The 27,497-nt window shown below is 40.5% G+C and overlaps 3 protein-coding genes and 1 pseudogene across 5 annotated transcripts; 2 read left to right on the top strand and 2 right to left on the bottom strand.

The window, feature by feature from the left end:
* The first annotated feature begins 988 nt into the window (after positions 1-988).
* Positions 989-5,844, top strand: LOC140312808 (elongation factor 1-alpha, somatic form). Of its 3 annotated transcripts, none has more exons than XM_072390623.1 (8): positions 989-1,094; positions 2,291-2,477; positions 2,604-2,783; positions 3,128-3,424; positions 3,874-4,024; positions 4,170-4,426; positions 4,704-4,938; positions 5,055-5,844. In XM_072390623.1, exons 2-8 carry the CDS (start codon positions 2,334-2,336, stop codon positions 5,177-5,179), a joined length of 1,389 nt encoding a protein of 462 aa, XP_072246724.1. In that variant the 5' UTR covers positions 989-1,094; positions 2,291-2,333; the 3' UTR covers positions 5,180-5,844. The 3 variants fall into 3 exon arrangements, with proteins under 3 accessions (XP_072246724.1, XP_072246726.1, XP_072246725.1); XM_072390625.1 differs by having other exon boundaries at positions 991-1,094; positions 2,318-2,477; XM_072390624.1 differs by having other exon boundaries at positions 1,023-1,094; positions 2,297-2,477.
* A 343-nt stretch (positions 5,845-6,187) lies between these two features.
* cgasa (cyclic GMP-AMP synthase a) lies at positions 6,188-9,281 on the top strand. The gene is made up of 5 exons (XM_072390332.1): positions 6,188-7,081; positions 7,197-7,410; positions 7,600-7,857; positions 8,048-8,147; positions 8,884-9,281. Exons 1-5 carry the CDS (start codon positions 6,191-6,193, stop codon positions 9,233-9,235), a joined length of 1,815 nt encoding a protein of 604 aa, XP_072246433.1. The 5' UTR covers positions 6,188-6,190; the 3' UTR covers positions 9,236-9,281.
* A 1,597-nt stretch (positions 9,282-10,878) lies between these two features.
* On the bottom strand, positions 10,879-22,030 carry ddx43 (DEAD (Asp-Glu-Ala-Asp) box polypeptide 43). The gene is made up of 16 exons (XM_072391555.1): positions 21,718-22,030; positions 21,416-21,471; positions 20,951-21,068; positions 19,229-19,399; positions 18,806-18,887; positions 16,962-17,121; positions 14,627-14,745; positions 14,401-14,511; positions 14,181-14,322; positions 13,868-13,968; positions 12,782-12,869; positions 12,054-12,181; positions 11,803-11,912; positions 11,509-11,647; positions 11,333-11,420; positions 10,879-11,113 (listed from the first exon to the last, which is right to left on the bottom strand). The coding sequence occupies exons 1-16, from the start codon at positions 22,028-22,030 to the stop codon at positions 10,940-10,942; spliced, it is 2,100 nt and encodes a 699-aa protein (XP_072247656.1). The 3' UTR covers positions 10,879-10,939.
* A 657-nt stretch (positions 22,031-22,687) lies between these two features.
* The window catches only part of LOC140312807 (potassium voltage-gated channel subfamily KQT member 5-like), a 105,464-nt pseudogene continuing 100,654 nt past the window's right edge, over positions 22,688-27,497 (bottom strand).

Genomic DNA, 27,497 nt, shown 5'->3' with positions numbered 1-27,497 from the left:
CAAACTGGGGTATGGAAAAGTGGGAAATCTGAATTATCATGAAATGATGAAGTACAAACTGTCAGTGAAAGCAGTTTTCATGAGTTGCATATACTTCCAGGGATGTTGCTTTAATTCAAATTAAATTAGTCAGGTCCCTGCTTGAAGTGATAAAAACAGTTGACTATTTTATATGGTATTGGTATCATTATTCTTCCCTACTTCCCTACCCCCTCTATCTCTGCACTTTATCTTTCTGCACTTCCTTCTATGCCTGCACCCTATCTCTACTCTGTCACCTCTGACAGAGTCAGACTAGTGGGTTCCTTCTATGTAGTTTGTTAGCTTTATATAGCTTGTTAAATCTTCATTTGTAAGTCGCTTTGGATAAAAGCGTCTGCTAAATGCATAAACATAATTTTTCTATTATTATTTCTCATCTGCTGCACTTTCAGGAAGCAAATTACCCACAGTTATACCCACAAACAACAGGAGCCTTTAGACTACAGAGTAAGACTGGACAGCGTTAGAAACGGTCTATAACTACAGTAGGTGTAACTGTTTTCTCTGTGCTAACTGGCAGACAGACACACTAGAAAAGCTTTAAGTAATGGCCGCTGCTCACTTCAGACCTGTTCCCATAATACTCTGTATTTAACAGAAAACTGAACTTAAAACTTGAAATTCTAGATCCTAAACATTAGTTATGCTGTTCGTGGTGCGACTATGTTTGTCTCAGGTACGATGAAACATAAACTGATGCAAGTGGATCAGTTTACAGCGCCAGTCCCACTATCGGGCCTCAACAATGCAAAAGTATTCTTAAATGTCAGTCTTTCGTATTTTAACGGACACTAATTCCCGATTTTGTTTGGGCGCCAAATGACGCCCGGTCACACGCGGCTGCGTATAACGATAGATGCTTCTGTCGGTTGCTGTGCGCTGCGTTAAACTCGTTTACGGCAACTTCTTTCGGTCCTTCGTTGTGATGCTGTGCAGCAACGGGCGCGCGCAATTACGCAACACCCCCGCCTGTCCTGAGCGCTATAAACGGATCAGCGTCTCTCCTCAGCTTCTCCGGTCCTGCAGCCAACCTGACACCGGCCAGCTTTCAGGTACGACGCACTACATTAAAATACGCATGAAGGGGCGTTTAAGTTTTGAATGCAGTGATTAACGTGTCTTTAATGGCGCCAGTTTAAAAAAAAAAAAAAAAAAAAAGTATCGGTGTCCTGGCGGTGTTTTGGGAATGTTGTGATGCAGAATAGAGCACAGGCGGTTGGTAGTTAATGCGCATCCAGGCGTCAGTAAGCAGGCAGATGATAGAACATGGCGGAGGGTTGACGTTTCCCCTTAAATCCCTCGGACATTAGTTATTACCGCAGTAACTGTGCTATTTTTCTTTTCTATCCCGCAGTTTGGGCAGGTTTTGTACATCGAGGCGCACTGCGGCAGCCGTTGTGACGTTATTTGTAAGGGATGAGTTAAACATGGAAATGGCTCTCCGTCCTGGCAACTGAGTTTACCTGAACAAGTCTGTCCAAGATCATGTGGGGATATATGTTACAGGGCTGGCTGTTGCACCGTGTTCAAACAGCATTCACACAAATGATAAGAAATCACATTAATGATTTAAAACCAAACTTTGCAATGAATCCTAATGTTCATGGTCACCTCTGCAGAGTTAACTGTGCCTACTCTCCTTTGGATTAACTTGTTAGTCGAGCACTGCAGTGTCTGAGAAATGGCTGCTGCACTGTCAGAGGATTGGACCTGACAAAATGGTGGATTCTGACTTGCAGTGGAGCTGTACTGAGTCTGTGGCTGTGAAACATCAGCCTTGTTGCCTGGGTGCACGGGGAGCCGAGGGGGGTGAAAGAGGAGAGCAGGGGTGTGGATGGATGGAGGATTACAGAGTAGGAGGGGTGGATTGTTTTTGTGCTTGGTGCAGGATCGGTGGCAAATTGATACCATCCCTTTTCATCTGAGTTACAGCGCTTCTGAAAACATTGCTTATCGAGAGCCCTTGTAACATCGTTGAAAGATATCCTGGCAAGACACTCAGATTTTTCAAGTCTCCTTCATCGTGGAGCATTTGAGCTGTAACGTGTTTCCTGAATTTCTGCCTGCGTGATGATAACACAACTCTGTCACAGCCGAAACACTGACCACCATGACTTGTTTTGACCATCAAATATTTAGCTGCTCGCACAAAACATTTCAATATATGTAAATTCAAAGTGCACATAAGCTTTCCTTTTGCTGCTCTATGAACCAGCCATTAAATGTTCCGACTGTAACTTAACCTCAGCTTTAGCAGACCATCTTGAGACTGCAGCCCCACTCTACTCATCATGGGAAAGGAGAAACTCCATATCAATATTGTGGTAATCGGCCACGTGGACTCTGGCAAGTCCACCACCACAGGCCACCTCATCTACAAGTGCGGTGGCATCGACAAGAGAACAATCGAGAAGTTTGAGAAGGAAGCTGCTGAGGTGAGGCAACAGAGAAAAGAAGAGGATGAATCGGCTATTATCTTTCCTTAAGATGATCTGAACTTATAGGAATAAATGAGGAGTGCCTTTCATTTCACAAAAGGATCTCAATTACTTGTTTCCCAGATGGGAAAGGGGTCGTTCAAGTATGCCTGGGTGCTGGACAAGCTGAAGGCAGAGAGGGAGCGAGGCATTACCATTGACATCTCACTGTGGAAGTTTGAGACCAGCAAGTATTATGTGACCATCATAGACGCCCCGGGCCACAGGGACTTCATCAAGAACATGATCACTGGGACCTCACAGGTCTGTAACATGGCCATGTTTAGTTTCTGTATTTAGTTTTTCAGCCTCTTTGCCTAGTTTTGTTGTACCTGCACTTTATCTTGGGTCATCACATTTTAGTCAGCCAGTAGAGAGCCTTTCCAAAATGTAAGACTGGTTCACGCTTTTATCTCTTTCCACAACTGATGCCAAACTGACAGTTAGCATCCACTTCAGAGCAGACATTCAAGACAGGAGATATTCAACTTGTTCGTGAAGGACATGACTTATCTCGGCCAACTTACTCCACTACAATCCTAAATGAATGATGCTTTGGTTAAAGTTGCATTGCAGATGTACTAATGCTCGTGCTTCAATATCTTTAGGCCGACTGTGCTGTGCTCATTGTGGCGGCAGGTGTGGGAGAATTCGAGGCAGGCATCTCCAAGAACGGCCAGACCCGAGAGCATGCCCTACTGGCATACACCCTCGGTGTCAAGCAGCTTATTGTGGGCATCAACAAGATGGACTCTACCGAGCCAAACTACAGCCAGAAGCGGTATGAAGAGATTGTGAAGGAAGTGAGCACCTACATCAAGAAGATTGGCTACAATCCAGACACGGTCGCTTTTGTGCCCATTTCAGGTTGGAATGGAGACAACATGCTCGAGCCCAGCCCCAATGTAAGTCACACACATAAAACAGCAATGCAACAGCTATAAGAGTCAGTCAGACGGAAGCAGCCATGAATTTGAATACTGATTTGTTTGGATGGTGACAGGGTTGAGAGGCTGTAGCTCAGAGTTTAACCGACTGCTCGTCCAACTCAATCACTTCAGCTGAAGACTGAGTTAAAACAGCAACAACGTCACATATAGAGGAGCTATGAAATCAGACAACTCACTGAGTAATAATGGTGAATACAGAATGTTTTAACTAAGCACCACTGCCTTTTTTAGTGCTCAAGAAATCTGCTTTTCAGACAAGTAACTACATCTAATCCAGTTGAGTGTTTGTCAGCAATGATCTGACAGTTTACAGCAGGTCAAAAATAACTTGTCTGAGCTTACAACATGCAACTACTATTACTGCATCAACTGTCTCATACGGCATGCTACCCTCTCCTTTGTAGATGACTTGGTTTAAAGGGTGGAAGATCAATAGGAAGGAAGGCAACGCTTCAGGCACCACACTCCTGGAGGCGCTAGACGCCATCCAGCCCCCCAGTCGTCCAACAGACAAACCTCTGCGTCTTCCCCTGCAGGATGTCTACAAGATAGGAGGCATGTACTGCAACAGTTACGATTTATCAGAATATGGGATAGTGGAATTGTGACTTTTCATCTTGAACCTCTCGTATCTTATGAAATATTCAGATTTTGCCTTTATTTTAAGTTAAGTCCTGTGTGCCGACGCTGTCTTCCTCAGGTATTGGAACTGTGCCCGTGGGTCGTGTGGAAACAGGCGTACTAAAGCCTGGCATGGTGGTGACCTTCGCCCCTGTTAATGTGACCACTGAAGTGAAATCTGTGGAAATGCACCACGAGGCCCTGACTGAGGCCCTTCCAGGTGACAATGTGGGCTTCAATGTCAAGAATGTGTCCGTGAAGGACATTCGTCGTGGCAATGTGGCCGGAGACAGCAAGAACGACCCTCCACAGGAAGCTGCCAACTTCACTGCTCAGGTAACTACAAATGACCTATTTATGGAAATGAAATATGCACATAAAGTTAAAAAAAAGCTTTCCATCAAAACTATTTAAAGACTTAAAATGTTTTATAATGTATCAAATATTCAAAGAACAGCTTTTTTTGGATCCAGCTCTGGTAACTTAAAAAACTGGGTCATTATTCTCATCAGGGAGGGGTTATCAAAACTGTTATCATTACCTGCTATATAAATGAGCAGTAAAAGGAAATTATTTTTCTCCTAACCTACTCTTTATCTGCTTTGTTTTGTAGGTGATCATCCTCAACCACCCAGGCCAGATCAGTGCTGGTTATGCTCCGGTGCTGGACTGCCACACTGCTCACATTGCCTGCAAGTTTGCAGAGCTCAAGGAAAAGATTGATCGCCGCTCTGGCAAAAAGCTGGAAGACAACCCCAAAGCTCTAAAGTCTGGAGATGCTGCCATCGTGGATATGGTTCCTGGCAAGCCGATGTGTGTGGAGAGCTTCTCTGAGTACCCTCCACTGGGTGAGTTCAAGTGTGGAGAATATTTCTAATTTCCTCAACTCGCTTTTCCCCTCAGCTAAAGGAGGTGTGACGCCACTGTTCAATCATGCCATGCAATGTCTGTCTTCTCTCTGCAGGTCGCTTTGCGGTGCGCGACATGCGTCAAACTGTGGCCGTTGGTGTGATAAAGGGTGTGGAGAAGAAGGTCCCCACCACTAGTAAAATCACCAAGTCTGCTCAGAAGGCCCAGAGGAACAAATGAATGTTGTGCTGCTCTGCCGACCGGAAGGTCTCCCAAGGCAGGACATCACTCATCCAACTCCATCCCACGATTGGCCACTTCAACGTAATAATTAAAGACTGGTTAATCATCACAATGCATCGCAAAAGCATTCGAAGGAAAGAAAAACATGTAGATCTTTATTCCTAGAGATGGCACTCCTGACTCCATTTCAGTGGTTAGATTTCCATCGTGTACAATGTGATCTTGAAGATAGTTTTAAATGTGGACTGTTGATTTGGTTCATGGCAATACTTTTCTGTGATCTTGAGACACCGAACAAACCATCTCTCAAGCTCTCCGGAGTGCTAGTCCTGATCTCTTTACATGTTGTCCTGCTTTTAGTGATTGTTTGCAACCTAATGGTGCTCTATAGGAGCCGATGACAAAATCTTAAACTGTGTTCTTCTCAGTAGTCGATTAATGGAACTTTGGTTGTGTTTAAGCTTTAAATACCACTTCAAACAAAAGGTCTATATTTGTCCTTCTTGAAGGACTCAGACAACCTGCTGATTCTTAAAGCACTTTGATTGGCATTTTGCTAACTTTGCACTTGTACTGGAGAAGATTTAATTGGCACAAGCTACTGCACCTTATTGTGAGATGGCATGAGCCTCTTTGCAACATTAAACATATTTCAACCAAAATGTCTTGCTGTTGTTTTCCAAATGTTTTAGCAAGTGATCCTTTCAACTTTCCAGTATTTTGAAATGTGATAATCCTTACAATACATACCTTTGTCCACAAGATGTAGCTATTGGCAAAGGAAAAAAAAACGGCATTTTTAAACAAATTCTATCTAGCTGTACTAAAACAATCAACGTCTATCAGATCATTTAGTCTATGATGGTAAACAAATGACTCAACAGAAATTCCCCAGGAACAGCTCAAGGGGGCGTCTTCCAAAATGTGTGGGGGCGTGTTAAGAGGCGTGTAAGAGGAAGCACGTTTGAGTTTAATTTGAGCGAGCGGTTTCTTTCCTCTCATTTCATCATGAGTGGCAGAGGGAGACCACGCAAGGCAAAGAGTCCTGACTCAAAGCTTACCAAGGGCAGAACTAGGCCTGAAGAAGTTAAACAAGCATCTCCAATGAGATGTCCAGCCTTTAAAGAAGAAAAGCAGAATGAAACTATGCAGGAAAACCACCTTGAAGAGAAGCCATCTGTACAGAGAACCAGAAAAGGAAAGGCCACAAACCATTTCACCGAGGAGACCAACAAGCAGCAGGAGTTGCCCGCAGGCAGCAGCGCAGCCAAAACCTGTTCTACAAACCCTACATCTGCAGGCGAGACTTTGAACACACAGCCAGACCCGGCGAGGAGTTCCCCGAAGATCCCAAAACCAAATAAATGCCCTCGCAGGGCCAAACTGCCAGAAGAATCTACAAAGAATACGATGACTCTGCCTGAAACCCGCAAGGACAACACACAAACATCTGGCAGCAGAGCCGTTACAAAACTTTCAGATGAGAAAAAGACGCAGCCAGAGACACCGAAGGACATTAAAAAGGCTTCTGTAAAAATCGCAAAAGCACCCGACAGTAAGGCAAAATCCCATCTCACCGAGGACACTAAGACACAGAAAGAACTATTTTCTGACGACATAAAGAAACCCATGACTGTTGAAGCGAAAAAAAAAGCTGCCAAAGCTAAACAGCCATCGACATCCGAGGACTCCACAGAGGACAGAAAGAAGCAGAAAGTGAACGCTCTCCTTAAGAAGACTCTGGCCAACTTGAGGATTAAGACAGAAGAGCGATCCAATGCAGCTAAAGCTGTAAATGCGATCAAAATGCATATAATCAAGCATCTAAGAGAAAATACCGAATGTTTTAAAGACGTTCAGGAAGCGCTTAACACTGGAAGCTATTATGAAAATTTAAAGGTAAGTCATTCTAGAGTTTTCTCGCCACGTGTTTCATTGTGCAGGAGGCACCCCCATCTGGTACAAGTATGCAACTAAGACTTGTGGTGTGTTACTCTGATATGTGTGCACGCAGATTTCTCACCCTAATGAGTTTGACGTCATGCTGCCCATGCTGGTTAATCGAGTTCAGATTGAACCATTCGGAAAGGATGGCGCCTTTTACAGTGTGTCAATGAAACGTGAGACGAATCCTCTGAGGAAATTCCAGAGGGACGGCATTTTATCTGCCAGCGAAATGCTCAAAGACTTCAGGGAGGAAGTGAAGAAATGCGTCAAGAAATTTACAGGTCGGTGCCAAAGTAAGAATCTGACTGAGTTTATTTGTAGGGACTGTTTCTAATAAAATCTTTAAATGAAAAATTGAGCGAACACCCTCACATTTGACACTACTTTTGCACTGCATGCACTATGGGCAACGTGGGCTGTCAATATACATTCATGATTCATTAAGATAGTTTTTTTGTTTGTCATTTCAGAATGGAAGATGGATAAAAAGAAAAGCGGCTGCCCTGCAGTGACCTTAATCACTACGATACAATCAGTCACCATTTCCCTGGATGTTGTCCTCTGTCTTAAGGTGAAATCAATCTGGCCATCTTTTACTCAAGATGGTCTTAAAATACAGGAGTGGCTTGGAGCTAAAGTTAGGAGGGACCACAGACTAGAGCCATATTATCTTGTCCCAAAATATGAAGGCTGTGGAGAAGTGCAAAAGGATGGGGTCCTTGCTAAAGGTAAGTCTGTCTTCTCTCAACAGCTGAACCCAAATAAGACAATCACTTGAAACTGAATTCATTATGGTACATAGAAACTCTAAGACATAAAGGATGGAGCATTAAGAGCAAACTGAATTCTAAAGGCTATTGAAAGGTGGTTTCAAATGACTTTTCCCCATCATAAACTGTTCTGTCTTCTCTAACACAGACGCTTGGCGGGTTTCATTTTCTCATATCGAGAAGGCCATTCTGAAGAATCACGGATCCGATAAGACATGCTGTGAAAAAGGCGGCGCCAGTTGCTGCAGGTTAGATTTAAACAACCTTACAGAGAAGAAAATACAGCTTATGGATCCTCATACTGCATCATAATATCATACAGTTGCTTAACTGCATACAGTGCTGCCACTTAGTTATTCTATTATATATACTGTAGTTTATTGTTGATGTCTTTATTACATTTCAACACCAAGACTTTAGTCTGTTACAGTAAGACGTTTTTTTATCAGCTAAATACGACTTGTGTTAACTTGGCATTATGATATATATATATATACATATAAATAAATAAAAAGAATATTTGTAACACTATGTCCACTGCTTGAAATTGCTTTATAAACCTAGTTAAAGACTGCATATATACATGATAAATTATAACACTACGTCCTGTGTGTGTGTGTGTGTGTGTGTGGATAATGATTATAGACATGACCTTATAGAAAATGCTGCCAGATTTTCTGAGTTCCTGAACATGCACTTGGTTGCAGTTTAGATTTTTGTTACTTAAAGTAATTAAATTCAACACACTTCTGTATTGTTCACTTGTGTGAACTTTTTTTTTTTTTTTTTTTTTTTTTTAATTCAGTTATGCATCTGTAACAATCTTTAATAATTTATTCTGAAGCAGTAGAATTACCCTTTGGGGATTAATATAATATTATTTAATTGAGCCAAATCATTTCCAGTTACCACAATTTGGTCCTTAGGTAAGTGGTTTATCTGTGGAACCTCCATAACGGTCCATTTCTCACTCTCTTCATACAGGAAGGAGTGTCTGAAGCTCCTAAAGTATCTTCTGCATCTGTTAAAAGAAGAGGACACCTCACTCAACAAGATCTGCTCCTACCATGCCAAAACCACGCTCCTACACGCCTGCTGCTCCAGAACTAAAGACCACGATTGGAGGGCCCCAGATCTGAGCCACTGCTTCCAGCTGCTCCTGCAGGACTTTGAGAACCACCTGAAAAAACGTGAGCTCCATAACTTCTTCATCCCCAGTCAGAACCTGCTCTCTGGTCCTAGCATGAAAACGTGCCAAAAACTGGCCGAGCGCATCAAGAAGGAAAGCGAAAATGGCTTTCCCATTTTTGAGCCGGGACAGCACAACGCACATTAAGTGTTTGCTCGAAGGCGTTTAAAGTGTCCTTCAGGACCAAGGCTTCCATAGCACAATTAATATTTCAATTTCATCTTTTCTTTTTTTTTTTCTTACTGACATGACCTGAGAAGATAATGGTTGGATGAACGAAGCGCATAAATATAAACATTAGGAATGTCTTGGATTTTCATTGCTCAAAACTGGCTTTTACATTTGTATCATTGATGTGATCAAAGTTTCATCTAATTATTTAAATTCAATCAAAAACATACTTTATCTATCCCTAAGGGAAATTATTTATATTTAAATAAATTCTACATTTAAATTGGGTTTAGATATAAACCCAACACGATTCATTCAAACTTACCATCTGATATGATCACACTGTCTCGTCTTAAAATCTTGATTTTCCATTTTGGTAATTCCATTTTTTCAAATGTACATGTAATCCAAAGAAAAATGCTCGAATTTGTTTTGTTTTTTTACTAAAAGGAAATATTGCTACCAGGTCTCGCCGTGTTAAATTCAAGCATCACAAATGGCCCAGATTCCAACTCTGAAGACGTGCACCTCACCTGGTACTGAGGCCAGGGGGCAGTCATGCACACGGGGAGTGCAGATTCAGCACATGCAATCCGATCTGTAAAAGAACATAAAAGGCAACAATCATTAAGAAACACATTTGTTTCAGCTCATAGACAACTTTTTCTTTTTAATTGTCATCGTCTGAATTGAACTAATTTAGATTTGAATGATTTGATTGGATTATGACTGACTTGAATTGGACTGCATCTTTAAATTACCTTGAGATGATATGTGTTGTGATTTGGTGCCTTATAAATAAAAGTGATTTGAACTGAACAAGCGGCTCATTGTATTTCCAACTAGATGCCCGTCATAAGAAATTAAACAACAGCCGTTTCACCCAATGTTTTATAAGAATGTGAATAATTCATACATGATAAAAGGGTCTAAAACAGCAGTATGTATCTACAGTCAAATATGAGACGTGTGCCTACATAGTTCAACTTCCCTACATTTAATGTCCTTAATAACATCCATACACATCCACTACATATAGATTTTTACAGAAACTTACAGCTGTATTATGGAGTGCTTTTAGTTTCTTCTTCAGAACTCTTGTTGAAACAGATGATCTGGATAAGGAAAAAAAAATGTTTTTCATTGAACTGACAAAAGTTGAACCATAAAAATGTCAATCAATTTAAAACACTTACCTCTTTCATTGTCCAGGCAATTTCTTCTGCAGGTAAGGAAGAGGTGCGAAGAAGGTTTAAAGAAATCTTACAGCTCAGAAAGAAGGAAGGCAAGTCTCTTTAAAATGAGAATTTATTTGGCAGATTTTCTGCCTCAAATTAAGAAAATACAAAACAAAATGTTCAATCTTACATAAATGAGGTTGATGAGTTACAGAGAGAAAACAAGCTGTGATGGTGCATTATAAACACGTGAACTTTGTGGGGAAAAAAACAAAACAGTAACTGCCAACCAAACGATAATAATGACTGACAATCCAGGAAATAAACTCAACTCAAGTATACTTTCAAATCAGATCTCAATCCACCCTGTTGGAAAAAAGAAACAGATTTCCAAATGATAAATCATCAAAATACCAGACAAAAGTGACTTAATTATTGTCTATTCATGTTAACTGACCGTCTTTCTGTAGGTTACCTTGTGGTATGTGCAGACGGTGATGTACTAGAAGCCCCAGTTTTGGCCTCCATCCCTGCTGCCTCTTCCTCCACCGTCTCTCCTTCCCCACCCTCCTCCTCCTCCTCCTCGTCCCTGTGCCCCCCTTGGATTGCACATCTCTTTCTCTCTCTTGTGCTTTGCGAATCTTTCTGCCATGAGTACGAGCTCATCGGGGACTTCCTGTAACAAAATGCACTTTAACATGGGATGCTACTTTGTTCCAATTCGTTCCTGATGGTCAATGATGAAGAGTATCACCTATGACCAAGCAACCCATTTTGTGACTGTGCTCCATGTGGTAACAAGTCTGCTGTGTAACGAGAACAGACTCTGAATTCCAGATATTCTTCTTTATAATAAATGACATTTTATGACAACACATGCTGTGTGTTTGCTAACTTGTCCTGCTCGCTCCAAGATGGAAATGAGCTCTGGGGCCATCCTCCAGTTTTCTCTTGTTACCAGGGTCACAGCAGCACCTGATCGTCTGGGATAAATAGGCATCAGTATCAGAAACTAACCCAAGAACAGCCACCTTTTAAGCATGCAAGGAAACCCTACACAGAAACTCTCACCCTGCTCGGCCTGTGCGGCCCACACGATGGACGTACTCCTCTATGTTCCGTGGGAAGTCGTAATTAAAGACATGCGTTATGTCGTGGACATCCAGCCCTCGAGATGCCAAGTCTGTGGCAACCAGGATGCGAACTCGACCTGGAAAACACAGAGTACTCCTTCTAAGATCACTTTGACCTTAGAGCCTATGACTGTATTGGTATGTAGGCTATGATACTGTAAGAGCATCTAAAAAAAACAGCATTTCCTCTTTAAGAAGTGTGCACATCTTATTCTAAAGACTTGCTACATACTCTCTTTAAAGTCCTTGAGAGCTTCTTCACGGTCACATTGTTCATGGTCACCATGGAGACTTTGCACAGCCAGACCTTCCAAACACATGTCACTCGACAGGTCATCGGCCCTGATTTTTGCATTGTAAATGGAGACATAAGCAGACACAGCCTAAGGTGGTGCTTCTGATGTATGCCGGTTTAATTAGTATTTTCCAGTAACTGTAGGTCAGAGCTAAAATACATCCTCTTGTTTACAACTCCCCACTCACATAAGCTTCTTGCCAACAAATATGAGGACTTTATCCTGGGGCAGCATGCTTCTGATGAAGTCAAACACATAGGCCTTTTTCTCCTCTTCACGAACAATCAGCACAGTCTGCTGCACGGTGTTAACTGTCTGAAACAAATAGAAACACAGAAAGGATGTCAACCCACTGCCTTTTTGTGCAGATTGTGGTGGAAAAAATAAGAATGATTATCCAAGCACTGTTAAGGTTTATTGAACAGTTCTTGTACAAGAGCAAAACTTCAACACAGAGCACCTGTGTCAGAGTGTAGCTCTGACTTACAGTTTCAGTGCATGTCGTATTATACCCGAACACAGAAGAAAAAAATGTCTACGTATCAGACTATGCAAGTTAACTCCTGATGAGCTGGACGGCCTTGTGAACAATTAAATACAGAAATGTTTGATTGGAAACATCTTATCTCTCTGGTGCCTGGGAAAGGGAGACCAACTTTCACAAGTAATACTGTACTGTAACATCTGGTGCATCTGATGCCTGGGAATGAATATCAAGTCAAGTGATTTAAGCATGATGAGACAAGTATAAGGCTAAATAAAATTTTCCATTACAGGCACTTTTTTGTTTTGTAGCAGAATGGAGGGAATATCTCAGTTGGTGGTCATTTAAACGTAAAAAAAAAAATCTCTCCAAGAGAAATAACTAATACCATGGTTAACACCCCCACACACAAAAAAAGAACTTCTCCTTACTGCTAAGTCGAGGGTGCCCACATAAACCATCATGGGATTCTTTAGGTAGGATTTGGACAATCGTCTCACACCTGTGGGCCAGGTAGCACTGAAACATGAGTTAATGGAAACACAAGTTCATTTTTACTTCTACACAGTACGCTAGTAACATCCTGAAGAAAATCTGAAAAGCATGGAGGAGTAATGGCATTCACCATCAATGAGGTCAGGTTTGAATTTAACGTTTCATTATCAGATGATACCTCTTTCACCCCATGGAAATGTGTAGAAATGTGGCTCAAATAAGCTAAATTTTAGCACAGATTATATACGTTTGCTTTTCATACCTGAAGTACATGAATCTCTTAATCTGTTAATGCAAGAGCATTTGCTCACTGAGAAACTGGTCTCTTAGGATTAGTTAGACATAGTTAGCCAAAATGCCTTTGTGATACCTGCCATTTAAAGTCCTTACAGAAACTGAATTTCATTACATGTCATATTGCTATAACAATTCACATTAGCAAGGCAACCCTGCCGTGGTTGTGTAAAACACACAGTTGAAAGATGGACACCACTGAAAATGTAACGCAGTCAGTGTTGCATTCATTCCTTTCTTACTCAATAGGATTCCGTGCACTTAACTTAAACAGTTACTGTTAAATTGGCACAGATTTGAAATGTGAAAAAAAACACTTGGCTGCAGCACAAAATAATGTTGAGGAAATCTTCAGAGTAGAGGAATCTGCACAGTAATTTTATTTATTAAGGCCTGGATTCCTCTGAAAAGCAGATGTGTCCAATTAGCACCCACCTCAGCAGCTCATCTGCTAACACTCAGACATGTCTGTACTGAGCGACACCAGGAAGTTCATTCAAACATGAATCACACACACTCTGAATAATGTCAGAGTGCATGTTCGAAAGGGCCTTATGACCTCTTTTTCCCCACAGAAATCCGTTTTTCTATTGCGATTACACTGAACACTGACTAATAACACTGGATGGTTTTAATGCTCAAAGTTTACCTCTTACATTTCTCTCGGGGGTGGATGTGTACTGGTGTCTCGTAGCTTTCACTTTAATCACGTGTTGTGACGTTTGTACCTGGTCATGACAGTCTGTCGGTCTGGGCGGATGTCCAGAAGAATTTTCAGAATCTGGGGTTCGAAGCCCATATCGAGCATACGGTCGGCCTCGTCCAGCACCTTTTCCCGACAATCAGAGCAGTTATTGAAAAAGTACAAGAAAACATCTGTTCTCTAACACAACAAAAAAGACTTTTCTGTGTCACCTAAAATAAATAGATATTCCAAATATAAGCACAGAGGATATTTAACAGCTTTTTAAAATACAAGTTTCAGAAAAAAAAATTAGACAATGAAATGGAAACCACAGCTTTGAGACACAAAAACGTCACCAAGTAGGTGATGGAGCGCAGATTGATAAACTCATTCATCTGCAGATCATTCAGTCGGCCTGGTGTAGCAATCACTATATCGACACCGCTCTTCACCACGTTGATCTGCCTTCTCCTGTCACCTCCGCCATAGATACAGACACTGAGAGAAGAAACAGAGAGAGAAGTCACATCATGTCAATCAATTGCTGAATACACGCTTATTCGTATCACTTATTACCTCTTGTATCCTTTATATTGGTACTTGTTGCACTCCGTTTCAATCTGTAGGGCCAACTCTCTGGTAGGAGTCAGCACCAACATGCCTGGACCACCCCTCTCGGCTCGAGGTCTAATGATGAAGCAAGGACAATATTCGGAGAAAGTACCCACACAACCACTCAAGGTGCCCACTTTTAAAAGGAATGGGGAAAAGTTGAAAAGTAAAAAGAAAGTCCTGTACTCACACAAGCTGTCCATCCATATGGATGAACCCTGGCAGCAGGTAGGCTAATGTTTTCCCTGTTCCCGTCTGAGCGATCGCTATCAGGTCTTCTCCACTCAGTAACACTGGCCACGCCTGAGACTGATGGAGGAACAATTAAAAAAGGACATCACACACTTACACTAACAACAATATCTATATCAAGCCACAACCAGCAGAGTAACAAAACAAGAAAATACTGCTGGAATGTTTATAAAATAGTGGAACAAATTGAAGTAATGGACTAGATTAGTTGAAATGTGAGCTTTTGCTTTTAAAACTGTATTTGTGACAGTAGTCTTACATTCAAAATCTTGAAAAAAAGATGCAGGTACAGATATCAGTCAAAGTGCCTGTTTGGTGCCATTTGGACGAAAGCAGAGATGCAGAACTGGCAGTGCAGCTATTTGAAAGCACATGCCAGTAATGTTCCATTCAATTAGACCAAGCCTGTTTTAGGGAACTGAAAGTTAAGAATAAGAGTGTGAGAAAGCACTTTTATTTCTCTTTGGAGCACAATAGTTAGATTTTTTTACTGACATGGGCCGAGCAACACCTCTACCTTAGGAAGAGCAAAGGAAAACATCCAAAACTTGCCAGGTAATCATCATTTAAGTTAAAACACGTACATATCGTCATTTAGCAGATGCTTTTATCCAAAGTGACTTACGAGAGAGGGCTGCATTCAAGCGTCAGTACAGAAAGATATCCTGAAGCTCCCAATCCATTAAAATGACAATATGAGTAGCAACTGAGGAGCAAACCAAGTGTGAGTTAAGCATGTTAGATATTGGTAACTCTTACCAAAACTGACACCTGGGATGCAAATCGAGGTCTGTATTTTTGTTTTTAACATTTTAGCTTCTATTATGTAAGATTGAAAAGTATTCATTGCTGCCACTGACACCATCTAAAGCCATCATCCCGCGATGGGATGAGGCCCACGTTTACGGTAAGAAAAATGTGATGGGATGTTTTTCCTTGCACTACATGGTAAGTGCTTTACTGCTAATATGGAAGCGCTCATCCAGTAGCCACAGAGCCATTTGATTGATACATGAATAAAAAGCGAACAGAGTCATGAATCAGAAGTTAGAATGTGTAAGATTCCACTGAGGGAGAAGTGACAGCAGCCCTTTTATGGGGATTCACCACCACTCATCCACAATAAATGATACGCAAGCCGAGTTCTAGAATTTCTCAATGAATAAAGAAAAACATTTCAGAGTTCAACATATTTCATGCACTTTCATTTCTGCATTTTGGGAAAACTGCAGATTGAAAGAAAAAAGGAAAAAAAAACAAAAAAACAATGGGTATTTCCAAATCTTTGTAAGTCACGGGGAATGCCCACGGCCACACATACAATTAATATAACAGCTACGCGATGGTGTATTTCAAACTTATGGTAATAAAAGATGGTATAGACTTCTGGTCTCCTCATGGGTCATAGTTTTAAAAGGTTGTGAAAACTTGGATAAAAGGTCCAGTTTAATATACACTGAATACTTTTATCAGTAGAGTTACAGTAAGTTGGTTCATGAGTTGATAGTAGAGGCTAATGTTTTAGTGTCAAACTGTAGAATTCTCTTTTATTTTGTTAAAACATAGGAGGTATGGCCAAATCTCAGGAGAAAAAGCTGCCAAGACACAGACAGGTCTAAAAAAACATACCAATTCAGTCTCAGAGTATTCATTAGTTAGGTGGCCTGTGAGAAATGGGGTTGAGTATTTCCCTCTGAGACTGTGAGTCGAACAAAATCTGTCAGAATCTGTGATCATATCCTGCTGCTGGTCTCCTTAAGGATGGAAACCATGCATCACACAGGATAAAGACCTTCACTTTTTGCCATTTTCTGTAGTAGAGCCACTGTGTAAGTATACTGGCACAATTCACTTTATTTGGGGGATTTGTCTTTTATAGCAACAGGAGGCACATACATCAAGTAGTCAGACGTGGCAGCTGTGTTGCAACCAGGAAGTGATTCAAAAGTTCCCAGCAGAATCCATTGATTAATCTATGACTCCAGGAAAAGAAACCTGAGAGCACATCTTGAAAGTATGCACCAAAATAGTCAAGGTCTGATTTCTGAATATATTATCTTATGAGTGTTATGTCTCCCACTACACACAAAGATATAACTGCACCAATGTGCCACTCTGGTGAGAAAATTAAAATAAAATTATATTTAAATGGTATGAACCTGATTTTTAAAAGGGAATATTTAAGGTAAATATTGAGCAATTCTATCAGGCCTTTAATTAAGTGAACAATTATTTTTACCCCCTTAGTTTTTGTCCATGTGCTGAGTTCATACCTGGATGGGGGTTGGTTTGGAAAAGCCAACACGGTCAATATTTTCCATAATCTCTGGATAAAGCTCAAAGGCCTCCAGAAATGTGCGACAGGGACTGGGAATGGTCCTCTTCTTCCCCTCCTCCTTCAGGTCATCCACAAAGATGTTGTTATTCTCTTTCCTGTGGAAAAATACAACATAAACAAGAACATGGCTATGCATTTGAAAGGGTAGCGTGGTCAATTCCAAACAGCAGTTCACTGTAAGACAAAGACAGAGATGACTACAGATGCACCATTTAATCCAGACTGTGACGTATTACAAACATGACATTTAAATATACAGCACTATCTACTGTTTCCATTTTTGTTTGCAAACTTAATGAGGTTTTGGTGGGCCATGAGGAGGAGAAACCAAAGCTCAAACATAAAAGAGAGGTGTGTAAAAACAGTCATGTTCTAACTTGTGGGAGATACCAGTTTGAGTCAAACTTGCAACAATGTTATTCAACTCGAGTCAATTTGTCCCCCTCAGCCTCCTGAGACACTTCTTAAGTTGGATGCCTCTCCTGATTCATAGAAATATTTGTGTATGCTGAATGAAATGTTTGTGGTTCATTTCTAACACTTCATTTCTAACTGTGCAGCATGCAAACAATTTTCTAAAGCTCTTTTCAGACATGAGATCAGAGTGAGTCATAGGATCTGCTCTGACAAGTCCACATTAACATTAGCTATGCAAAGAGTTTGCTAAATGTTTTACCACTTCCTGCTCTTTTAACTGTCCAGGAGGATGGGAGTAAACAAGCGGGTGAGTCAGTGGAATCTAATTACTGTTTAAGGAAAATGAGATGTTCGTGTTTCTTCTGGTGCAAGAAAGGTTTTCAGGAAATCAGAGACAATGAGAAAAGGCATTTCAGTGAAACAGGATTTTCCAAGAATCTTATTAAGCAATGCCTGACATGGGGACAGATCTTAATAAGATGACTGTGTCTATGATGTCAACACTCAGTAGTATTCCAGTTCAGATTAGAAAAAAGTCAAGATAAACCAAGTTCTGGGGAAACTGTGGAAATGTGACATCTCCATTAGTTTTACCCAGCTGCTGACACAGGCAAGTCAAGATTATTATGACAATCACGCAGACATGACCACTTTTATCTTAAACAACCGCTGTTGTACAAATAATTGTTGCAACAAACCCAGTGAGAGTAAAAGAATGTGCGAGTTGTTTGCATCTGTCTTAAGTCTGGGCACCTCCCATTCTGCTCTTGCCAGTTTTATGCTGTGTGACAGTGCCCGGGAGGCCTTTATCTGAAGTGTTACAGGTGTTTCACTGAATCAGTTATTACACAACAAGCTTAACCCACTGAATAAGATAAAATAGTTCTCCTGGAATTAGAATCTACAGTAGACAGATGAAAACGTTATTTAACCTGGTTATTTATCCCTCACTTCCCACCTTTATCACTTAGTGTGTTATTTCATTGAATGTTTTTGTTTCAAACTATTTTACTGTGTGAATGAATGCTCTATGCTGCTTTGAGCTAAAGTATACTGGTGTTTGTCATTAATCTGGCTGGGTATTTTGTGAGTTACTGGTGCTTCCTGCACAAACAGAGCTACATGTGAACAAATAAAGTTATTTTAAGTGTGGGTTGAAGCTGAAAATGACCAGTAAAACAGGTTCTTGCACCTGTAAAAATAAAGGAGATGATGATGGTGTTCATTCAAACACCACGATACTTGTTATTATCCCATTTGACTTGAAAAGTCAGGCCATTCACATAAATAATAAGAGAAAACAAACCTTTGAATCTAAAACCCTGCTATAATATTCTAGGAGTCTAACGCAGTCACTATTACCTCCATTCACTGACTTCCTCGGGTGTGAGCATGGACACACTCTCTGCCTCAGTGTAAAACTTCTTCTTCATGGGTGGGAGATCTGAAGAAACATGCAAGTATCAGAGGTAGTTTAAGGTCACGGATACAACCCACACACAAATCAAATACTGTCATATCAGAAGAAACTTTGAGGGGCTCTACCTTTGCATTCAATGAACCTGTTAAACTGGAGCCATTTATAAAACATAAACCATACAGGTAAAACAGGTCAAACTGATAAAGCAGCATTTGTTCAATTCCCCAAACACCATAACAGATAAAGGTGATCACTTTTTTTAAACTCTTGTTTAAATTCAGTTAAAACCATAGTCATTCAACAATAAATCACGTCACTGTCTAAAGATCTGTCACCTGACAATTCAAGTACATCAGAGCCCCCACCTTTCCACTTGAGCTCCTGATATTTTTCCCTGTTCTCCCGGATGGTGGTCCAGTCTATGGCTGGAAGGGCTGGGACATCTGTCGAAGCCTGTATTTCTGCAGCAGACCAGACAGAGCCATTCTGCTTTGCCATTCCAGTGCTCCCATCACGGTATCGTCCTCTGCCAGAACCTGAGAAGATCAGATCCACGACGTTTTATTTCATTTACATACCACAGCACAACAGCACTCAAGTACCTTCTTAAGCTTGAAATTAGTTTGCCATAAACACCCTGCTTCAACCATCTACTTTTCAATCTATATTATATCAGCATTTTTAGTTAAAGTTCAAGTAAAGCATACTCAGATTTGCATGGAAACAAGGTGTATGTGTTAGATAATGGTTGCTTAAAACATGTAGGAGAGTTGGACTGAAACATTTACACTGCTTTTCAGGATTTCAGGAGATTTAGGGCAGGTCTAAAGTCTGTGTAGTGCCACCGAGAGACTCGAGCATCATTCCCAATACCCAGCGCATTGTTCACCTGGTAGTTTCACAAACTTTTACCAGAGACAGCTAAGATTAAACAGATTTCAGCCGCAATAGAGTATAACAGCACAATCCACATGATACACCAGAAACGGCTTATCTGTCTCAGCTGCAGAACTATTAGCTATCAGTTACCAGAAATGGAAGCCTTAAGTCATTTTGGGTAATTAGAGAGTGTGTAAGTGTGTATTATGCAAGTTTCTAAATGACCACAGAGCACACCTCAAACTTTCTGTTCTTTCCACTTAGTCACATCAGCACTGTTTTTGTGCTGTATGTAGGTGTGCCAACTGCAACTCACATGCCATTCAACATAGATATGATGCAATATACGCGTGGGTCTCCCTTTCAGAACTGAAGTAAAATGGGCAGGTTTTTAACTTCTCAAGCATGAGGCAACATGAGAAATGCATCATCATTTAAGACACACCAGATAAAAAGACGGAAAGTCATTAATTTACAATAAATGCTCACATTTTAGCTTCTTGATAAGTTAACCCACTGATCCCAAAAACAAGCTGGCAGGCTCGAAAGGCATGTTTGTAAAAATAAAAGGAGCTGAAATCACATACATTAAGCCAAATATTCTTACATATTCCAACAAAAAAATAAAAATAAGAAAAATTCACAGACTTTCATCTGATTTCTTGTTTGTAAAACTCTAAATGTATTTGGCAGAGTCCTGATTAATGACAGTTTCCATTGATACATGAGCCATAAAGTCTGTTCCAGTAGTTTACTGAGCTTTGTGGCAGCATGAAAAGTTTACATAACTGCACCTGTGCGTGTGTCTGGAATGTAAACAGGAATAATGACTTGTGATCAGATCAACCCTGATGGATGTCAATGCAAAGTATGATAAGCATCAGAGAAAACCAAACTGTCCCCACGTCTCTTTCTTTGTCTCTGATCCATCTTTCCTCCAAAACTCAAAGGGGGAAAAAAAGCAATCAAAAAATGGCCATCTTCATCTTACTTCTTCAAGTGGAATTGGTGCTTAAATCAAGCTCCCATCTGGGTGACATTGTTAATATTTGCATATATGGGAAAATGTTTAAGAGACTACAATGTTGGCACAAGACCTGTGTTTGGATCAGACACCAATTCAGAATCAAAGGCCATTGTCCCTAAGACCGCCCAACTGTCTGAAAATCATTTACAGAAGATGCTTTTAACAAAAACAGATGCCATACCATCGCTAAACCGTGCGCTGCCACCTGCCACCAGGTCTTCAATCAACTCTTTGGCCTTTTGCTGAGCAGCAGAGGATCCAAAGATAACCACCTCTCCTTCATAGTCGCCCTTGTTAATCTTTAAAAAAAAAAAAAAAAAAAAACACAATAACCAAAAATAACTTAATATGTCCTGACATTCAATAATAATAATAAATAATAATAAAGTACTCATTGCACAGCTCCCACACAGCTCCCAAATACAGTTCCTAAATCACTTCAATCTTAACTTGTCTTGTTCATAATTACCCAACATGTTGTGCTTATCTTATAGAAGGGCCAAGTTCCATTAGCTAACTAGAACAATTGCATGGGAATACCTCCTCAGAGCTCAATGATCTGTCAATACTGTCAGTCAGTCCACATAGAACAAAAACTGTTGGTGTAAAAAAAAAAAAAGTTTGTGACAAACATGAGGAAACTTGCCTTGATTCTTGCACCACTGCTTTCCTCAAGTTCACGAATTTTGGCTCCCCCGCGACCTTTAAACAGGATAAAACGCAAAAAGTTTCAACACATTGGACATTTGGATATGGAAGGGCCGGTTTCAAAGACGAACCACTTAACAGAACTCTGTAGAGGCCAGAGTCCACATGGAGGCAGCAAACTGTTACAAGCAAAGCTCCGCTAATTTAGCATCATTAGCAAGAAGGCTTATTTTTAGTTAACACACCATGTGTGTGTGGACGTCGCTTTTGCAAAATAATACTTTAAAGTTAAAAACACACCAATTACTCTCCCAACTGACGCATTTTCTACTGTGATAATCACAGGCGTGGAAGAGTCCGACTTTGCATCCACAAAAGTCCGTCGTTCACCCGGAGGACCTCCGCTCGTGTATCTTTCTTCTCTCCGACTCCTGAACTCGAGTACCTCCCGGCTGTGGTTGGTTCTATCCTCCCTTCTGGCTCCAAACGATGCTCCTTTTCTTACGCCGAAATACGCGTTTCCTTTCTGACAATCATCAACTGTCAATTTCCATTCAGTCGGAGCAGACTTCTTAGTAGCAGCGCCGTCCTCATATTCCTCCCAGTCAGACATTTTAAACTTGGCTCGTGACCTGTGGGTTAGCCGCTAACTAACCACAATTATCTGTCAAGCTGTCAATCAAGACGACGTTGCCTTCACTTCCCGTCTGTACAGTGAAACTTCCGAATGTTGGTTGAGTTGAGTCGGATTTGAATATTCAGTTGTAATCAACTAGTGAATAAGTATTTACATTTATTTACATTTAACCTTTAATTTTTATAAATAAAAAAAAACCACACAATTATTAAAGTGACACTACAAAATGTGGGCTTTTTTTCTCTTTGGCTCCCACTATAGATGTAAGATTTAGCACCACTGAGCCTTGCACATGTACAGCCATACACGCGTATTTTTTGTTATGTTGAAGACACCATCAAAAGCACACAAAAAATGTCAAGTAAACCTGTGTGGTGCAGGGCTGGGAACCAAAGTCGTGAAGTGTAGCTTCTCAGGTGCCGGGTAGCTAAGGGCAGTGTAGGGCCTAGAAATGTGCATTACCAAAGTCCTGTACTTCAAAATGAGCCAGAAGCACATAATTTAAAGTTTCACAAACTTCAGTAGTGTTGCTTTCAGTAAAAGCTACATTCAAATTTAAATTTTGATAATAAAAAAAAATAAAGACCCAAGAATCCAATTTGCTTAATTAATCCATACTTTATTAATGAATAATAAAATTATTTTTGCATTTCTCATCCAGAGAACATGATGTGCACTTTAATAAATTAATTTCAAAGAAATAACAATGTTAACATTATCAAGCTTTAAGGCCTGCTGTGTAATAAATTATTGTTCAAGCAGTAGAGAAACGGTGTCATTAGTCGCCCAGGCCATAAAGTCTGTGAATATACATGACTTTATGAAACTGGATGGCCCATCCAAAATGAGCAGTTTGACTCTAGTACAGTATGATATAAGCTGTAGGCAAACTAGGCCTTCATAGCTCTGTGAGGACAAAATAACATGATTTTCTTATGCAAGAAAGGCACCCTTAAGCAATTTACAGATTGCAAAAATAAACATGTTTTATGGTGGAACGGGGATAACCCCTCAAATTCTCCAACTGTTTGGGAGTCCATGGGCTTTTAAAGTTACTCATATGTAGCAAAAATCAGTCAATTAACGACAACAAATCTATTCCAACATTACACAAACATTAACCTATCATGTCACATTTTCAGGCTCCCACCACTCGCCAGAAACAACTGTGCTTTTGTGATGAAATTACATTTCATCATACCACAACAACCCCTCATTGGACTACAGAATATTTCAAAATCATACAAGTGTTAACAGTTGTCATTTGTTAGAGAATAATACTTGTTCTACTACAGTGTGTTAATTTGCTAACCAATGCACTTACTTAGCGGGGGAATACAGCTTGAAAAAATGATGGGGGGTATCAATAATACAGTAGAATATATTTTTAAGACTGCTGTGACTGTGTAGGAAACAAATCAAAATGAAAATCAAAAATGTATGATAACTGACATATTTTTGTGCATACTTTTCTTTTAAGACCAATTAACTCATCTAAAATATGGGCAGGAATAAAAACTGTCTTAATTAAGATAAATGCAACTTGAATTTGAGTAAAAATAAGCCCAAATGATTAAATATTGTATTGTAATTAGAATCGAGGTGAGTAATAAAACAGTGTGCGTCAAAATCTTGGTTAATTTTAAAGGATCTTTTCAGGGGTAGCACGAGGGGCAAAAGAGGCCATATGTAAGCCACATTCAATCTCTCCTGCAGCTGAGAATCTTTTTCCTCTTGCAAAAGCGACCTCACGGAAGCTGCTTTGAGTAAGAGAGTCAGGTAAATGCTGCACAAGCCACAGAAAATATCAAGCATATTTTGCATTGAGATTTCTCTGTCATATTGTATCATGTGGATATCTTATATTGCTGACCTTTTCAGCACATTTTAATAAAGTAACACCACGCATGCTGAATCAGCGATAGCACATTCTGCCCTGTGGCACCACATCTCACTTCTTATTATTCATACTGGGTCTCAGGTCTCTACCGCAGCCTTTAATCATAGCTGATGCACAAGGTGCAGCTAAATGTTATACATTTAGCATAGTAAGTGGGTCCATATAACTGGCATTACATGTCTTAACTGCCAAATTAGTTCAGATAAGAATAACACATTGTTCATTAGGCAGACTTTGTTTTCAGCTTTTTGTTAAAGGCTTGGAGAAGGCATTGTAACATGCAGAAAAACATCCGGCCCATCAGCCTCTGCTTATGACTTCAAGATTTGCAACTGCTTAGACATGCAGCATCTCATGCTTGGTTGAGAAGGCCCACTTGAATATTCTGCTGCAATTCAGCATTTAAATCATTATAAATGAACTCACTAGGCTACTGTCCAAACCCAGTGGGAAGCTGTCCAACACTTTAATGCCGATAGGTAATTGTTACAATTAGGTTTCTGGATCCAAATTAACCAACATTCTGCTGACAGATAAAACCAAGCAACTTTTTTAGAGATAGAAAACCAATCTAATGAGAGGTTGGTGGTCTGAATACATGCTATGGGTTTGTTGATGTATCTCTTTTTATAACTCAACTGTTACCCTCCCTGTAGGCTAATTCTTTTCTTATTTGTCTTTAGAAACCATTCATGCGGTCAAATGAATGACAACAGAAGTAAAAGACTTCATTTCACCTAAGACAAACACTGACTCATCAAAGTGAATGGACCTCCTCTTCCTCAAAGAAAGCCTGAATATAAGTGTTTGTATGAGATCTGTCATTCATCAGTCTCAGCTTTTTTTTCTTTGACTGTTGTTGTGGCGAATTGTTATCTGTGCGGCCATATTCTTGTGTTTGTGTGTGTATGTGTGCATGGACCTATGTTAACTAGTTTCACCACATGATCTGGCTGAATTAGACCTTTGATTTCCACAGGCTTTTAACACTCGTAACTTTCAACTTGCCACAATAGAATCGTACAGTATTTGTTTCTGCTTTTACTTAATTTCTACAATGAAAAGTTGGATTGCTTATTCTACTAATGAGCCCAAATTAGGTTCTTTCATTGGAGTTTCATTTCAGACTATAAATGTAACGTTTGTAATATTTACTATTATAGGAAAGTGAAGTCAAACCAAACTGATTTGCATGTATACTCTGATGTCTAATCAGAGTATACATAATGAATAGAAAACCTTCCTTTAATTTTCTTCTCTTAAAATAAATCAATCAACAACCTTTTTTGCAATTTATGGTGCTGACCATTAAAGATAATAAATTAGCCTTTTCTCCAGTGGAGCTACTTCTCATTTTTGTGTATCATTTTCATATTTTGTGGAACATGAACACTGCCACTTGCATTCAAAATTATACATTCTTTTCCTGTATGGGCTGTGGTAATTTAGGTGCAACATAAAAAAGTGTGTGATATAATACTTTCTGTATGCAACTGGGCATAATCATGTAAGACAAAATAGAAAAACTATTTTTGTTCACATACAAAGTATGTTATTGTAAAATTTGGAATATAATCTGTGCAGTGGCCCGTATAAATACTTTAAAAAGAGGTTTCAGCCACAAAGGTGTGAACATACATTTTGCAGCTTGTGTTTAGTTTGTTGTTGTGTGTGCTTATACCAGTTGTATGTGTGAGGACTGACTGAGAAACTCTGAGTTTTCCTTTGGGTGAGGTACGGCCTCTTCCACAGTCTGTAAAATGTCTGTGGGGCTGCTGTCAGGTTCCTGGGAGAGGAAGTTGAAATGTTCGTTTGCTGGCTCCATCTTGCACTCACTAATTAGGAGGTCCGTTCCTTCCCAGTTGCTAAGGTCACCGTGGCCATTGCCACCTTCGCTATCGTTGCTGCTAGTGCTGTTGTTGAGTGCAGAGGAGAGACCAGGCTGGCTGAGATTATGCACGGAAAGAGATTTCCCAAGACTGCCTCCCCAGTCTGAAGGCCTACTCTGTGGGCTAGATGAGAGAAGCAGCAGGGGGTTAACTTCAAGGCTCAAATGCCTCCTCCAAACCCCCTCAGATTTCAAAGCAGGCTTTTCCCGCAGTAGCACACTTCCCTGTACAGTGCCTGCCTCACTGTCCCCCTCTTGGTCATCATCAATACTGCCTCCCACAACAACAGAAGGGCCCAAACTCCCTTCATCCACTGCTAACCCATCTGCCATATCATCTGAGACCAGGTCAGTTGGGCATCGGAGGTGAGAAGGATGCACCATGGGGGGTAGCTGAAGGGTAAAACTTCCTGTTGAGGGAGGTGGGGGTGGCAAATCAGGGAAGAGTGCTTTTTTGGAAGAGGTGACCAAGGTCGGGTAAGGGCTATCTGGGGGCAACAAAGGTGAAGGGGAGAGGGATGCTGTGGATGGGGGGTAAGATGGAGGTGCTGAGTCTGGAGGAGCATCATCATCAGCAGGTGCCAGAATGAGCCGCAGACCTCTCGGATTGGCACTGTGGGAACGGTGCATGCCGCTGCTATTATCTCCTCGGCTTCTGTTAGGATCACCTTCCCGGGAGGAGGCTGAGTAGTCAGAGTTGTGGTGCTGGTGGCTTTCCAGCTCAAACAGGGGCAGGGAGGAGAGGGTGAGCGCTGAAGGACCTTTCTGTAGGACTTGGCGATAAATATCCAACAAAGAATCCAACTTTGACTCGATGGAAGTTACCTGAGTGTATGACAAAAATGGAAATGAGTTCACTGAGGGAACAACACAGCAAGAGGAGGCTGTTGATGACTTTTGACAACCTTCATTTTTAACCAAGACTGAGCTTTAAAAGCCAGATATCTTGCTTGATGGCAAAGTAATACCTCACTCACAGGAACTGGTTAACTTATATCACCCTCTTATAGATATGTCATCAAATAGATTTTGTAAATTAACCTAATAGAATCGTGCTCCTAAAAGTCCTTTTGATTTTTTTTTCTCTCTTTCAAAACACACCTGTCTTTCCACTTTACACACACGTCCCAGCATGCTCACGCCCTCCAGAGACTCTCCATCCGGGTTGAGTTTGTCCCTCGGTTTCTTATCCATAGGAATCTGGCCTTTTCCCAGAATCTGATCCACCCTGATGTACACACATATTCCATTGTTATTACATTAGAAAATAATGATGTAATACAAGTAGGTATCCCACTCTCACTTTAGGTTATCCATGGTCAGAAAACAAACCTAAAGCAACATTAAGATGTTAGGGTTAGAGTTAGTAAAACATACAAAACACATGACACATGGGTGTTGCATAGTGTAACTTCAGTTTTGCTGTACTATAGTGTGTTGCTTCGAGCACAAGATTCTACTGGTACACACTTAAAAAAACACTAATACTTATGTTAAAAACGGTGTCCATTTCTGCTTATCTATTTCAGTTATTCCATTTCATTTCAACATAGCAAAAAACAGGAAAACATATTTTATCAAGGCAGTTTTCCAGTGCCACATCCAAATTAACACAGAATTAAGGCTTTTGAATGCCAGAGCTTGAATCAAATTAG

Source organism: Leuresthes tenuis, unplaced genomic scaffold (genome assembly GCF_036924035.1).
Source record: "Leuresthes tenuis unplaced genomic scaffold, fLeuTen1.0.hap1 SCAF_8, whole genome shotgun sequence".
Taxonomy (NCBI): domain Eukaryota; kingdom Metazoa; phylum Chordata; class Actinopteri; order Atheriniformes; family Atherinopsidae; genus Leuresthes; species Leuresthes tenuis.
Note: the sequence above shows the minus strand (reverse complement) of the source record. Positions and strands in the feature narration are given on the sequence as shown.